The 12,483-nt window shown below is 43.5% G+C and overlaps 1 protein-coding gene across 1 annotated transcript in view; it reads left to right on the forward strand.

The window, feature by feature from the left end:
- Positions 1 to 11,512: 11,512 nt before the first annotated feature.
- The window catches only part of TIPRL (TOR signaling pathway regulator), a 28,611-nt gene continuing 27,640 nt past the window's right edge, over positions 11,513 to 12,483 (forward strand). Inside the window, exon 1 of the mRNA XM_008579085.1 lies at positions 11,513 to 11,713. Coding sequence (XP_008577307.1) covers positions 11,610 to 11,713 — 104 coding nt within the window. The 5' untranslated portion in view covers positions 11,513 to 11,609. The remainder of the gene's footprint in view (positions 11,714 to 12,483) is intronic.

Raw genomic sequence — 12,483 nt, forward strand, 5'->3', positions numbered from 1 at the left:
GGATATGGTTAGCTGAATCAAGATCATAACATGTTTTTACATAAAAGAACAGTATGAGCTAAATTCTATTCATATTAAGAATTAAGTGAACTCATGTTGTAAAACATTGATCATGGTGTCTGGCACAGAATAGGTGCCCAATAAATTGTAGTTATCATCATCACTGTTACTATTATCAACTTCCAGCCCTTCCCTCCTCAAAGCACTCATATGCATGCATACTCAGACACACATGCACACACAAACACACACGCACACACAAACACACACACACACACACACACACACCACCTAACAATAGAAAAGCAGTGTGTCTGCCAACTTGTAGGGACATCCTATTTCATCCAAGTATCTTCTGCTCTCTTTCTTATGAATGTACAAGTTTTTAAGTGGCTTTGAGATATGAGGTGCTCAGTCCTCCAGGGATTGGGTTTCAGGCCACTCCCTTGAGTTTAGGCCTCTCCCCTAAGACTCAAGATCTGCCTCTGAGTCCTAACTGCAATGGCCTTGGAGCACCCATTTTCAGCACCAGCACTTGCAGACTGAGACCACAGGGGACAGACTTATGTACTTTTGACGGCCAAGCAGGCTCAGTACAAAGGAATTTACCCCTTAAATGACCTTCACTGGAGGCACTACAGAGCACAGAATATATTTGAATATATTTGGTGCATGTGGTGGAATTTGACTAATGAGCATGGACTAAATGAGACCAACTGAGCACTTCAGGACTAGGCTACGTAACTGGGAACCACCCCCTTAGCTGAATATTCACTGGATAGCATGAATATGTATAAATAGCGAAACCATAAAAGCTGAATCCTGATAGAATGCAGGGCTGTTGCTCCTCATTCTTCTAGAGCCAGCTGGCTCTTAGCCTAGGTGTGTATTTCTTACTTTTGTTTAAACTTGCTGTGGCTGCTGCTCAGTCTCTGGAGCCAGGCCACACTTTCCCTGTGAAGTCTGTACTTCTTATTCTCTGTATTAAACCTGTTTTCACTTTCTACTGTGACTCTGCTCTTGAATTTTTTCCTATGGCAGAGTCAAGAACCTGGTAAGAGGACAGGGTGGGTTGAGGCCAGCTATTGGGTCTCCCCAGACCCTCTCCTCTGGTATCAGCTTCTGGGGTTGTCTTAGTCCACAGACTCTCCACTGTTAGCATACATGAGATCAGTCTGAGGAGTTTGTTAAAAATGAAGACCTCCCATCAAATAAGATTCCACTCGTACAGACTCTGAATCAGTAGTTCTGGGTGGAGAAACAGAATTTGATTTTTTGAAGCACTCCAGATGATTTTGATGCATGTGTGGCCCTGGGACCACACTTCGAGAAACAACTTCACTCTGAACGCACAAGCGCACACTAGGCCACTGCTGCTACTCCAGTCATACTAGTGGATAGTGTATTGAGTGAGTACCTTTGCAAGGCACCGTGCTAGGTACCTGTATATATTGTCTCATTTAATCTTCCTAACAATACCATAAGGTATGCTATTATTAGAAATAATTATGAGAAAAAAATGAAGAAAGTGAGGCTTGGCAGAGGTCACAGCACAACTAGCAAGTGGGTAGACATGATTTGAACCCAGGCAGCCTAACTTCAGCTCCCCCGTGCTCATCCACTTCAGTTCTTCCTTAAGAGCTTATTTAGACTTTTCCCTTTTTGAGATGAATATTGAAAAGTCCACTTGCCAAAGCCTAATCCTTTCTTCTTTGCTCAGCTTGGTCTGATTGATTTCACCCCATGACAGCAATAATCCCTTGGGATCTTTCTTTTCTTTTTTAACATCAGTCATGGAACTCTCACTGCATTGATGGGGCTCTGCCTCCAGGCCCACAGCTCACCCCCCACAGGCTCAGTCTCCTGCTGGTGCTCACCAAGAGAGAGGCCTGACCCCACCTGGGAATCCACTCAGATCTCTGCCCTTGTCTTCCTTCATTCCACCTCTACCAGCTGTTCCTGTCTCCAAGTGTTGAACTTGAACTTACAATTTCAGAAAGGCTATGTTTGCCCATTCAAGTTCCCTGTATGTAAATTGCCTCAGTTTCTTTTATCCTTTTTTTCCTCCCCCAAATAAGCAGGGAAAAGAAAGAAAAATTCTTTGACCATACAGCATCCCTGGACAAAGAGAGCATAAATTTCTACTATGGTTCTGTTTGGTTTTGTTTTAATTCACGCTTCTGTGGTAGCTGTCTTATCCATTCCTGCTTTACCTGTTTCATTTCTGTCTTCAGAAACTAGCATACAATAGTTCTCTTAGTACTATTTTTCTCATCTTCTGAAGTTTTATAGCTTGATTTTGGTGACCTGAATTAAAGCACACACATACAAAAGTCTATCCTTTACTAGAGTCTATTGCTATAAAAGACATTTAAAAAGTGTAATATGTCGTATAGGGAATTATCCAGTGATTTTTCTCACAATCTTAAAAGTAACATTTGAATCAAAGTCTTTCATGTGCTTCTATTTTCCTGAGTCTCCAAATGAATTCCCATTTATACTAAAACACCAATTCTCTGTAAAATAGACACAGTTACTTCAATAGTTAACATTAATTATTGTAACAATGATATAGTGCAGCTGTTTTCCTTTATAAATGATTAAAAAATAGAACTATTTATCTGTGTTCCACCAGTTCTTTTGATACAGTTACATGCCATACACTTAAATCTATCTTCACAATATGTGAATGTATTATATATATATATACAACAAAGCCTTACAATGTTTATTTAATTAAAACTATAATGCCAGGGGCTGGCTGGTGAGCTCAGTTGGTTAGAGCGTGGTGGTGATAACACCAGGGTCCAGGGTTTGATCCTGTACTGCCAGCCACCGCCTGCGCCTCACAAAGGTAAAACTATAATGCCAAAAAATAACATCAAAGACCAAAAAATCAATACAAATAATGTTATTGATTCCCAAGATGATCTCCACTATACGTGCCACTCAAGTGCTCTGAGAGAACTAACCACAGCCAGAGCTGGGGACCATGCTGAGCATGGCCACACAGTGGCTCCTGCTTCCTGGTACTCAGCAGCTCTCCAGGCAGATGAAAATTCACATCAGTCCTCGAAAATTCGAAAAAATGGCTCTGAAGCTGAAGTGACAATATTAATTTTCCTTAGTCAATTTCTTATCACCTAAATAGATGTATATCTGGTTATGACTATAGGCTTAAAAGACCCAGAGGCCTGATTTATAAGTAGATATTTCCCTGTTTTGCATATTTGTGAGCCTAACTTTGACTTTTGACTACAGTTCCACTGTACCCAGAAATACCCTAGTGCTCACCTTTAAGCCGTCCTTTTGTGGGTCCTTAAACCTTACCAGGGTGCTGCCTAGACATTTGGTTTGCTTTGGCCTACAAAAAAACTGTAAAGTAGGTAGAGGTTAAATTTCATAACTTCTCTTTCAACCTCCCCTTTCTTTTTTCATATCCCACTCTGCCACTTTTTCTGCCACCCCCACAGCACCCCCAGGACTTGCCTACACTAGTAGTACCGCATAAAAACCCTTCTATTCCTCTCCTAATTACTACAAAGCCCCCTGTTGTTGACGTTGGGGGTGGGGGTGGGGCATATGCCTATCTCTGAGAACCACTGTCCCCAACTCCATGGGCTTATACTGGCATGGCTCAATCTGGTCATGGTTGATTGGGCCATGCTGGACACCTGACCCAAGCTGAGTCAGTCAGAGTCTCTCTCCTGGGAATCTGAAGTGAGAACCAAGAGATACCTATCAAGATGCCTACTAGGAAGCTCTGGGGGCCACACACAAAAGAAGCAAAGAGAGCTAGTCTGAAAAGAGAGGAGAAGGAAGTAGAAGCACAGACAGGGGAGGAGAGAAAAAGAGAAAGACGAAGAACTGTGGAGAGAGTTAGAGAGGCTGCGTAGGGCCGACCAGCACCCTAGGTGTTCCAGCTGCTGAGTCCTTCCTTCCTAAAAGCCAGGCTGTTCACTTTCTCCTCACATGCTGTGAGGTAACTCCAAATCTCTAAATGCATTGCCCTTTTTTTTTTTTTTTGTGACCGGTAAGGGGATCGCAACCCTTGCACCCGCCATCCCTATATAGGATCCGAACCCGCAGCGGGAGCGCTGCTGCACTCCCAGCGCTGCACTCTCCCAAGTGCGCCACGGGGCCGGCCCTGCGTTGTCTTTTTTTAAGACTAGACAGCTTTGCTACTGCTAGTTCGAAGAGGATTTCTTTTACTTTCAACAAATGTAACTCAACTAAGATACTTCCTTAGGGAATGTGTTTTTGCACTTAATATTCTCATCATCAATACACTGAGGGGGTTACTGAGGCCTCCTTCAGGCATTTAGTTCCTGAAGACTCTTCTAGTCCCCAGTCCAGCTCCCTGTGAGCAGCTCTCTGGTCCTAGGGTTCCTCCAGCCATCTCACATATGTGCTGCCTCTACCCAGTATTCTTAGGAAGTTTTCTTCTCCTTGGCCTACTTCAGAACAGGGTTCCCAACTGCTATCTCCTCTGTTTCGTTTTGAGATAAGCATAATCCCTTCTGAAGAATTTTTTTTCTTTTATATTCAGTTTAGACAATTAGTAAAAACAGGGCATCAGAGGGTGAACTTTTTTCTCTTTTCTTTTTTGCTGAGAGAGTGGATTTTTTTTAAGACATGGGAGGAAAATAAGGAAAAGTGAGATGGGTGGTCAGAGTTAAAGCATTCTAAGGCTCTCATGTTGTTTGAGAGGAGGGTAGCAAAACAGATTAACAGACTTTGGTAAGTATGCAAGTTAAAAAATTGCAGGGGACCACTAAACAACTACACATAGAATCTCTTATAGCTGTAAGGTGACATGGCAGAAAATGAGCTGTAGTTATGGTCTTATAGGTTGCTGAATTTCAACATAGGTTCAGTTTGCAGGCTCCTGGGTCTCTTAAGTGAATTTAAGACATTTATTAGTCCAAGAGCAGGAAATTTAGAGTAGTAAGATTTGGGAGGACTCCAAGTACCCTGGTATTGCAATCACACAGCCCCTTTTCCTCTCTCTGACAAGGTTGGTTCTGACGTGCTTGAAGACTCTAGGGTGACCTCAGCTGAGGAAGCTAACTTGCAAGAGGGTGCCAATTCTTTTTGTGCTCTACACCTACCACTTCTCATTGCCTCCACAACCTTAACTATACTCACTCTCGCTGTACCTAGAGGACAAATTGCAAAGTCAAATCCAGGTGGAGAACTTGTAAATAGCAAATGAATTGCATTATTTTTTAAAATTTATATTGGCAAAATTCCAGGAAACAAGCATGGGAATAAAATCTGAGGTTGCTAGTCCAAATAGGGAGGAATGTAATTTTAGAGTGAGCTGAATGTGTTGATATGTTCTACTTAAAGAGAGATTCTGGATTCAAGTGTGCTGGTGTAAACAGTTGGGACTTATTTGCTTGGTAGACTGACTGAAACCTGAACTCAACAATTAGCCTTGCTGAAAGAACTAGAGATATAGATTTTCCTAGGTTTAATGTAGAAGTAATGCAAAGACATAGAGTGCCAGTAATGTCAGAGTAGATTTTATCACTCATAACCTGCTCACCCACCTCCTAATATGTCCCCTGGGAGGTTTAGAGGACATGCCCTTTACCAAGAAGTGTATGGGTGAAAGAGACACCAGCATCCTCTGTGGTTCTTTGACTGACCTCTGTATGCCAGGGATGAAGGTGGGCAATGATCCATTGGAATGAACTCTTTGATTTTCATGGGGATGTTGGGATGCCCAAATGGTAAAAGCCAAACAGGAGCACCTGATTGCCAGAGGCAATGTGAGTATGGTAACTAATTATAGTTAATTACAGGCAGTACAGACACAATGATAATCAGAATGGATTGATCCGTAGAGATCTTGGTCAAGGGCAATTGATGATGGCCCTCTGTGTCAGAGATAGATGGTCAGTAGGCTAAGGTTATACTTGATCTGTATTACCAACACAACCCTGAATATAGTAAACAAAAGCTTGGATTGAGTCACCACTGTAGTCGTGGCCCCTCCCCCAGTTTCTAGACCTGAATGAGTTCACAGAACCTGAACCCTTTGCGAGGGAGGCTGGTTAGTCTTGTGGATGGGCAATTTGGCCAAATTATTAGCATTTTCCAAATCATTCTGTTGGCATACTATACTATTATGCAGAAAAGAATCATTCTGAGATAGAAACAGTGAAATCAAATTACAACTGACACAGTATACAAATTTGAATATTGATTTTCTTTAATAATCCTGATCATTCATTCAGAAGTGCCTCCACAGTTATGCAGATATTAGCATTCATTGTCTATGTGCATGTGTGTGAAATTTCACATGTGGGGGAACAAAGGGAGTTTAGACAGATCTGAAACTTTGTTTCCAAGAGGCTCTTCTTCAGAAAATCTAGTTTTCTTCTTTCTTATACTTTCATGTCTTTTCTCTTAATGGTCTCTGCCTTTTGTCATCACTAAATGCACAGGGCTGTTGACGGGTATCCTGATTATGGCCTTGTGATCGCCAGGCCACAAGTTGGATGTTTCTCCTTTTATGTTCAGTCACCTACTCCTCTCCCTTATTTGTCCTCTTCTCTCTAGCCCCTCTTCTACCATCTCCAGTTATACCAATGCTCCACAAAGTCTTCTGATCACATGCCATTAATATCTAAAAAATTGAGCATGCATCCCAATATTTGTTTATAAATAAAATGCTTGTGACTATATGAGACATTATGTATATTATGAAACATGCAAAGAAATAGAACTAAGAAAGATGAGATAGATCTAAATAGAAATACTAATATTTTCTTCCTCTGCTGCAGTGCATTTTGTACATGCCCTAGGTGTGTGTATCTCACTTTGAAGGCACAAGTTTAGGACATCAGGATCTCTCATCTAGGCAGTGGCCCCAATCAGCCATTGAAAAAAATTCCAAGTTCGTTAGCACAGTATCAAGTTCCCTCATGATCTGGGCCCTGCCTACCTTTCCTGACTCATCTCTTACCACCCTCCCAGTGACAGTTTATGTTGCAACAGTCCCAACCACTTTCTGCTCCTTACTCATACTGTGCTGCTCCATGCTTTCACACCTATGCATCTGCTGTTCCTCGTCCTTGAAGTAGAATGTCTCCTCCCAGTAAAGTCTTATTTTCAGTTTAAAACCTTGCTCTGGGATCAGCTCCTTTACATTCATTGAAGTAGTGAATCATTCCTAACCTTTACAGAGAGAATTAATTACTTCTTCCCCTCTGTTCCATGTCCATGTATGCACACTATTTTATCGCCCAGATGTTACATAGTATTGTTTGCATTTACTTACTTTGTTTCTTATTTTTCAGCGCAAGCTTCTGGAGATTACAGGCAATGCCTTGTGTATCTCTATATCCTTGGCATCTGGCACAGATGACTTGAGCCAAGGTGGCTTGAGGCCGGGGAATATCATAGCTTATCCATATTACTCATTGTAATGCCTTTCTCTAAATACTGTGCCTTGTATGTCAGAAATGTAAGTACTCTAGGGCTGGCCTGTGACTCATTTGGGAGAGTGTAGTGCTAACACTAAGGCCACAGGTTCGGATCCCTATATAGGGATGGCTGGTTAGTTCATTTTGGAGAGCGTGGTGCTGACATCACCAAGTCAAGGGTTAAGATCCCCTTACCAGTCATCTTAAAAAAAAAAAAGAAAGAAAAATGTAAATACTCATTGAATAAATTAAGCTGATGGATGGATAGATGAATAGATGTATAGGTGACTGGATGAATAAAAAGACAAAGGGAAGGCATGAAAGTTGTTTGAGATTAAGAACAGTCATGTGGCGGGGGAAATATGCTTTTTCCAGGGTGCTCCAGAGGGCAAAACCACGTTCAAATAATATAAGGAACAAGGAAGCACATTTTAACTTAACCTAAGGGGAAACATTCTCATCATTAAACTTTATAAATGGCACAGGGTGTTTAGAAATAGTAAGCTTCTGCTTAACAAAGATTTTTTGAAAAATTGTACATTCATTTGACAAGGTTGCTGAGAAAGGATATCGTATGGCTTATAATAACTACATAATTGAGCCTCTGCCCACCTTTCTGAACCTTCCCAGTTCCCTCCAGCCACACTGGCTTCTTGCTCTTCCTAAAACATGACAAACCCATTGCCTCCACTGGGCCTGAATTTCTGATGCTTCCTCTGCCTGGAATGTTCTACCTCCAGATTTTTTCATGGTTTTCCTTCTTATCAGCAGGTCTCTGCTTGAGTGTAACTTCCACAGAAAGGGCTCTTTTGATCATTCCATCTATACCAGTCTGCTCCCCAGCTCCCCACATTCTTACCCTCTCCACTTAATTTGCTTAATGTTCTGCACAGAATTTATCAATACCTGAAATTATAAATTTTGTTTACTTACTACCTGTCTTCTCTGTTATAGTGTATGTTCCAAGATGAAACAGATCTTGCCTGTTATATTTACTGCTGTGTCCTTATACCTAAAACAGTTTCTAGCACCATAGGAGGTGCCAAGAAAATGTTTGTTGAATGCATAATTTTCTATAATAACTGATTAATAACCAACTGGTTAGTTGGTTGTTCTCAGCACTGAATCTTGACAAACTTGTAAATGGTTTGATTTGGTGGCTCTAACAAACTTTTCCCAATTTGGTTGAAAATGAATCCCTTCCCCTCATCAAGTCTCAGGTATTACTCCATCCCAAAAATCAACTTTACAAAACAATTGTTGCATGATGGTACTTGAATGGGCCCTGAAAATACCCTGCCAATACCCAAATATCTCACTTTCTAATGTCTGAGTGCTTGAAATTGTACCTTTAGAGATTCATTTCCTTGCATCTTCAAAAATTTTAGTCTTAATATCCTTTAATAAATTGTTGGATTGGAGGTAATGGAGATAATCAGTTTAATTGCAAGATTTTAAATTTAGATAAAAATGCCCCTATTTAGAGGAAGACTTGATAATATCTAGGAAATTTCGGAAAGGGACAAATGTTTTGGAAGGTGCTATGGGTTGAATGTGGCCCCCAAACGTTCATGTGTTGGAAACTTAATTCCCACTGTAACAGGGTTAAGATGGTGGGAAATCCTTTTATGGAAATTGAAAGGTGGGGCCTTGAAGAGGTGATTAAATTGTGAAGATTATACCCTTGTGAATGGATTGATAGGTTCATGGAGTAATATGCTGATGATTTAATGGGTGGTAATGGGTGTGGTTCTGATGGCTTTAAAAGGAGAACAAGTGAGGAGGTTACCTCTCTTGCTCAGCCATTTGCCATGTGCTATCCTGCATTTCTGTGGATAGTCACCACCAAGAACAAGGCCCTCACCAGGTGCATCCCCTGGACCTTGGATTTCCCAGCCTCCAAACTGTAAGAAATAAATACTATTTCTGTATAAATTACCCAGTTTCAGGTATTCTATCATAAGCAACAGGAAACAAACTAATACAAGAGGCAGGTAGAAAAGCACTGAGTCCTCAGTTCTGAATAGGGTAGTCTGGATCTTTTCTATCAAGTCCAGCTTGTAGAAAATTATATGATAAAATGCCTTCAATTAAGATGTAAATAACTGGGCCGGCCTGTGGCTCACTCGGTAGAGTGCGGTGCTGCTAAGACCAAGGCCACGGGTTCGGATCAGATATAGGGATGGCCGGTTCGCTCACTGGCTGAGCGTGGTGCTGACAACACCAAGTCGCGGGTTAAGATCCCCTTCCCGTTCATTTTTAAAAAAAAAAAAAAAGATGTAAATAACTGAGCCGGCCTGTGGCTCACTCGGTAGAGTGCGGTGCTGCTAAGACCAAGGCCACGGGTTCGGATCAGATATAGGGATGGCCGGTTCGCTCACTGGCTGAGCGTGGTGCTGACAACACCAAGTCGCGGGTTAAGATCCCCTTCCCGTTCATTTTTAAAAAAAAAAAAAAAGATGTAAATAACTGAGCCGGCCTGTGGCTCACTCGGTAGAGTGCGGTGCTGCTAAGACCAAGGCCACGGGTTCGGATCAGATATAGGGATGGCCGGTTCGCTCACTGGCTGAGCGTGGTGCTGACAACACCAAGTCGCGGGTTAAGATCCCCTTCCCGTTCATTTTTAAAAAAAAAAAAAAAAAGATGTAAATATCTAATTAAGCAAATCAGTGGCCTGTTACCCTATCTAGAAGCAGTTGAAAGTTTACATACATTTTAAGGGGCAGGGAGCCCTGCCTTGTATCATTGAAATCATGTCTTAGAATCCCATCGTCCATCTCTGCTATAAGAAAGGGTGTGAATGCTACTTTGTAATAAAACAAATGCTTAGCAAATAGCAGGTGCTGTTTTTGACACTCATTTGGATCAATGGACAGTAATAACTGGAATAAGTGAAGGTGACTTAAATCAGCATGTTGGCTCACAGGAGGGTTATTAAATCCAGCTTCAGAGTTTGGAAAAAGCCTTTCAAAGAGATGTATCAATGCAAGGCAGATTGATCCAAGCCAGTGCAAGGCACGGGGTCAAAAGCCACAGGGTCTGGAGAATCTATATTTTTAAAAGGTTACCAGATCGAATCTGAAACACAACACGTTTTAAACAGGACACGCAGATAGAACAGCAAGAGTAAGGGCTCAGAAGTAGGGCTGAGTGCAGGTGGGAAGAGTTGAGAGAGAGCTGTTGGAATTACGCCTGGAAGGACAGATTTGGGAGAGGGCCTAACATAAAACCAACTCATCTTTGAGTCAATTTAAGCCTAAAATCATAAGGTAAGTGGTTAGCCCAAACAGCGTTGCAAAAGTGGATTTAGTACCAGGTCTCCAGTTATGCCGGTAGCCTAGACCATGCCTACGTAGCAGCTAGACCGTGCAGTTTCTTGAAATATCTGAAGGATGAAATTTTTGATGGAAGTCTGTCTTAGTCACTAGTGGCTAGATGGCCACTTCTAAATCATGCTGGTGCTGGATCTGCTAAACTCTACAGGATTACTTTATTTTTGGCCTCAGAAATATGGTGAGCATTTTCTCTCCACAAGGATTCACTAACACACGACTTAATACACTGCTTTCAGAGGTCTGTAAGCATCACGTTGGAACAGGCTTCCCAACCCGAGGGTTCGGATCCCACATACAGACCGGTTCCCGCTCACTGGCTGAGCGAGGCGCGGGAGCGACACCGAGGGTTGCAGTCCCGTTGCCGGTCCCCGGTCCGGTGCGGGGGCGACACTGAGGGTTGCGATCCGTTGCCGGACACGGAAAAAAAGACAAAAAAATAAATAAATAAAAAATAAAATAAAATAAAATTCTCATTGGGTGCGGTGACGTCACCCAATGAGTTCAGGAGGGAGGTGCGTCCCTGACCACACCCCCTGCACCCGAAGCCCCGCCCCTTGGCGTTTTCCTCCCTTTCCTTTTTTCCGGTGCGTCGTAACGTAAGAGGTGGGTCACGCAATATTAGCACCTGATACCGGAAACAAAACCCGAAGGGGTGGAGAAGAAGGCGGGCCCGCGTCCGGTCGGCCATTAGGGGGCGTGGCGTGGCGGGGCCGGGCATGGTAACGGCTCGGAAGCTGAGGGGGCTGGGCCGGAGGGAGGCGGAGGAAACGGTGTCCGCCGCCGCCGCCGCTCCCGCTGCAGATTGTTCCGTGTGGTGCCCTCAGGCCCTTCCTCGGCCATGATGATCCACGGTTTCCAGAGCAGCCACCAGGACTTCTCCTTCGGGCCCTGGAAGCTGACGGCGGCCAAGACCCACATCATGAAGTCAGCGGATGTGGAGAGGTGAGGCCCCGGAGCGCGGGGTCCGGGCGCGGGCCGGGTTGCAGGGCCAAGGCGGGAGGCTGGGCGAACTCCGTGCGGCCCCTCCCCTTTCCCCTGTGGCGGAAGCTCAGTCAAAGCTCAGACCTTTGCTTGACAGCCTTAGTAAATAATGCCATCACCATCTCTCCACCTTTGGTCGAGATTCGCCAGGCGCTGCCTTCGTGAAACTGTCACTCCGCCTGGCTTTGGGTAGAGCGTGACTGTTGTGGTGGACTTTCCCCTCGCTAAACATCTCTTCCTGCCCCAGCCTGCGCCACCTTTCTTTCTGGGTGGCTGTGACTTGTTTTCTTGGGGGCCGACGGGGTGATACATATGTTCATGTTTTAGCTTGTCAGGTGCTGAGCCAGGCACTTGAGATACGGTACATGAAAGACAACCTGCGCCTCAGGGAATCAGTCTCGTGAAAGAGATGGGTGGACGTTTATATTACAGTGTGGATAACTATTTATGATGAACACATGTACACGGGGTGATTTGAGAACTTTTAGGGGAGACAGCACATCCGGGAAATTGGGATGCCCGAACTGAATCTTTAATAAAGTCTGGGTGGTGGGTGCATGTGTAAAGCCAGCAGGCTAGGAAGAGTGAGATGTGATGCGTTGTGATGCCTGAACTGAATCTTGACAGAATTTGGGGGCTGGGCTGGTCGGGGGATGCGGGTAAGGCTGGAAGGTCGGGGAGAGTGAGAGCTGTGATGTATTCGAAGAACTGCTGCTGTCTTGTGATTGGAG

This window comes from Galeopterus variegatus, unplaced genomic scaffold (assembly GCF_000696425.1).
Source record: "Galeopterus variegatus unplaced genomic scaffold, G_variegatus-3.0.2 Scaffold1805, whole genome shotgun sequence".
Lineage (NCBI taxonomy): Eukaryota > Metazoa > Chordata > Mammalia > Dermoptera > Cynocephalidae > Galeopterus > Galeopterus variegatus.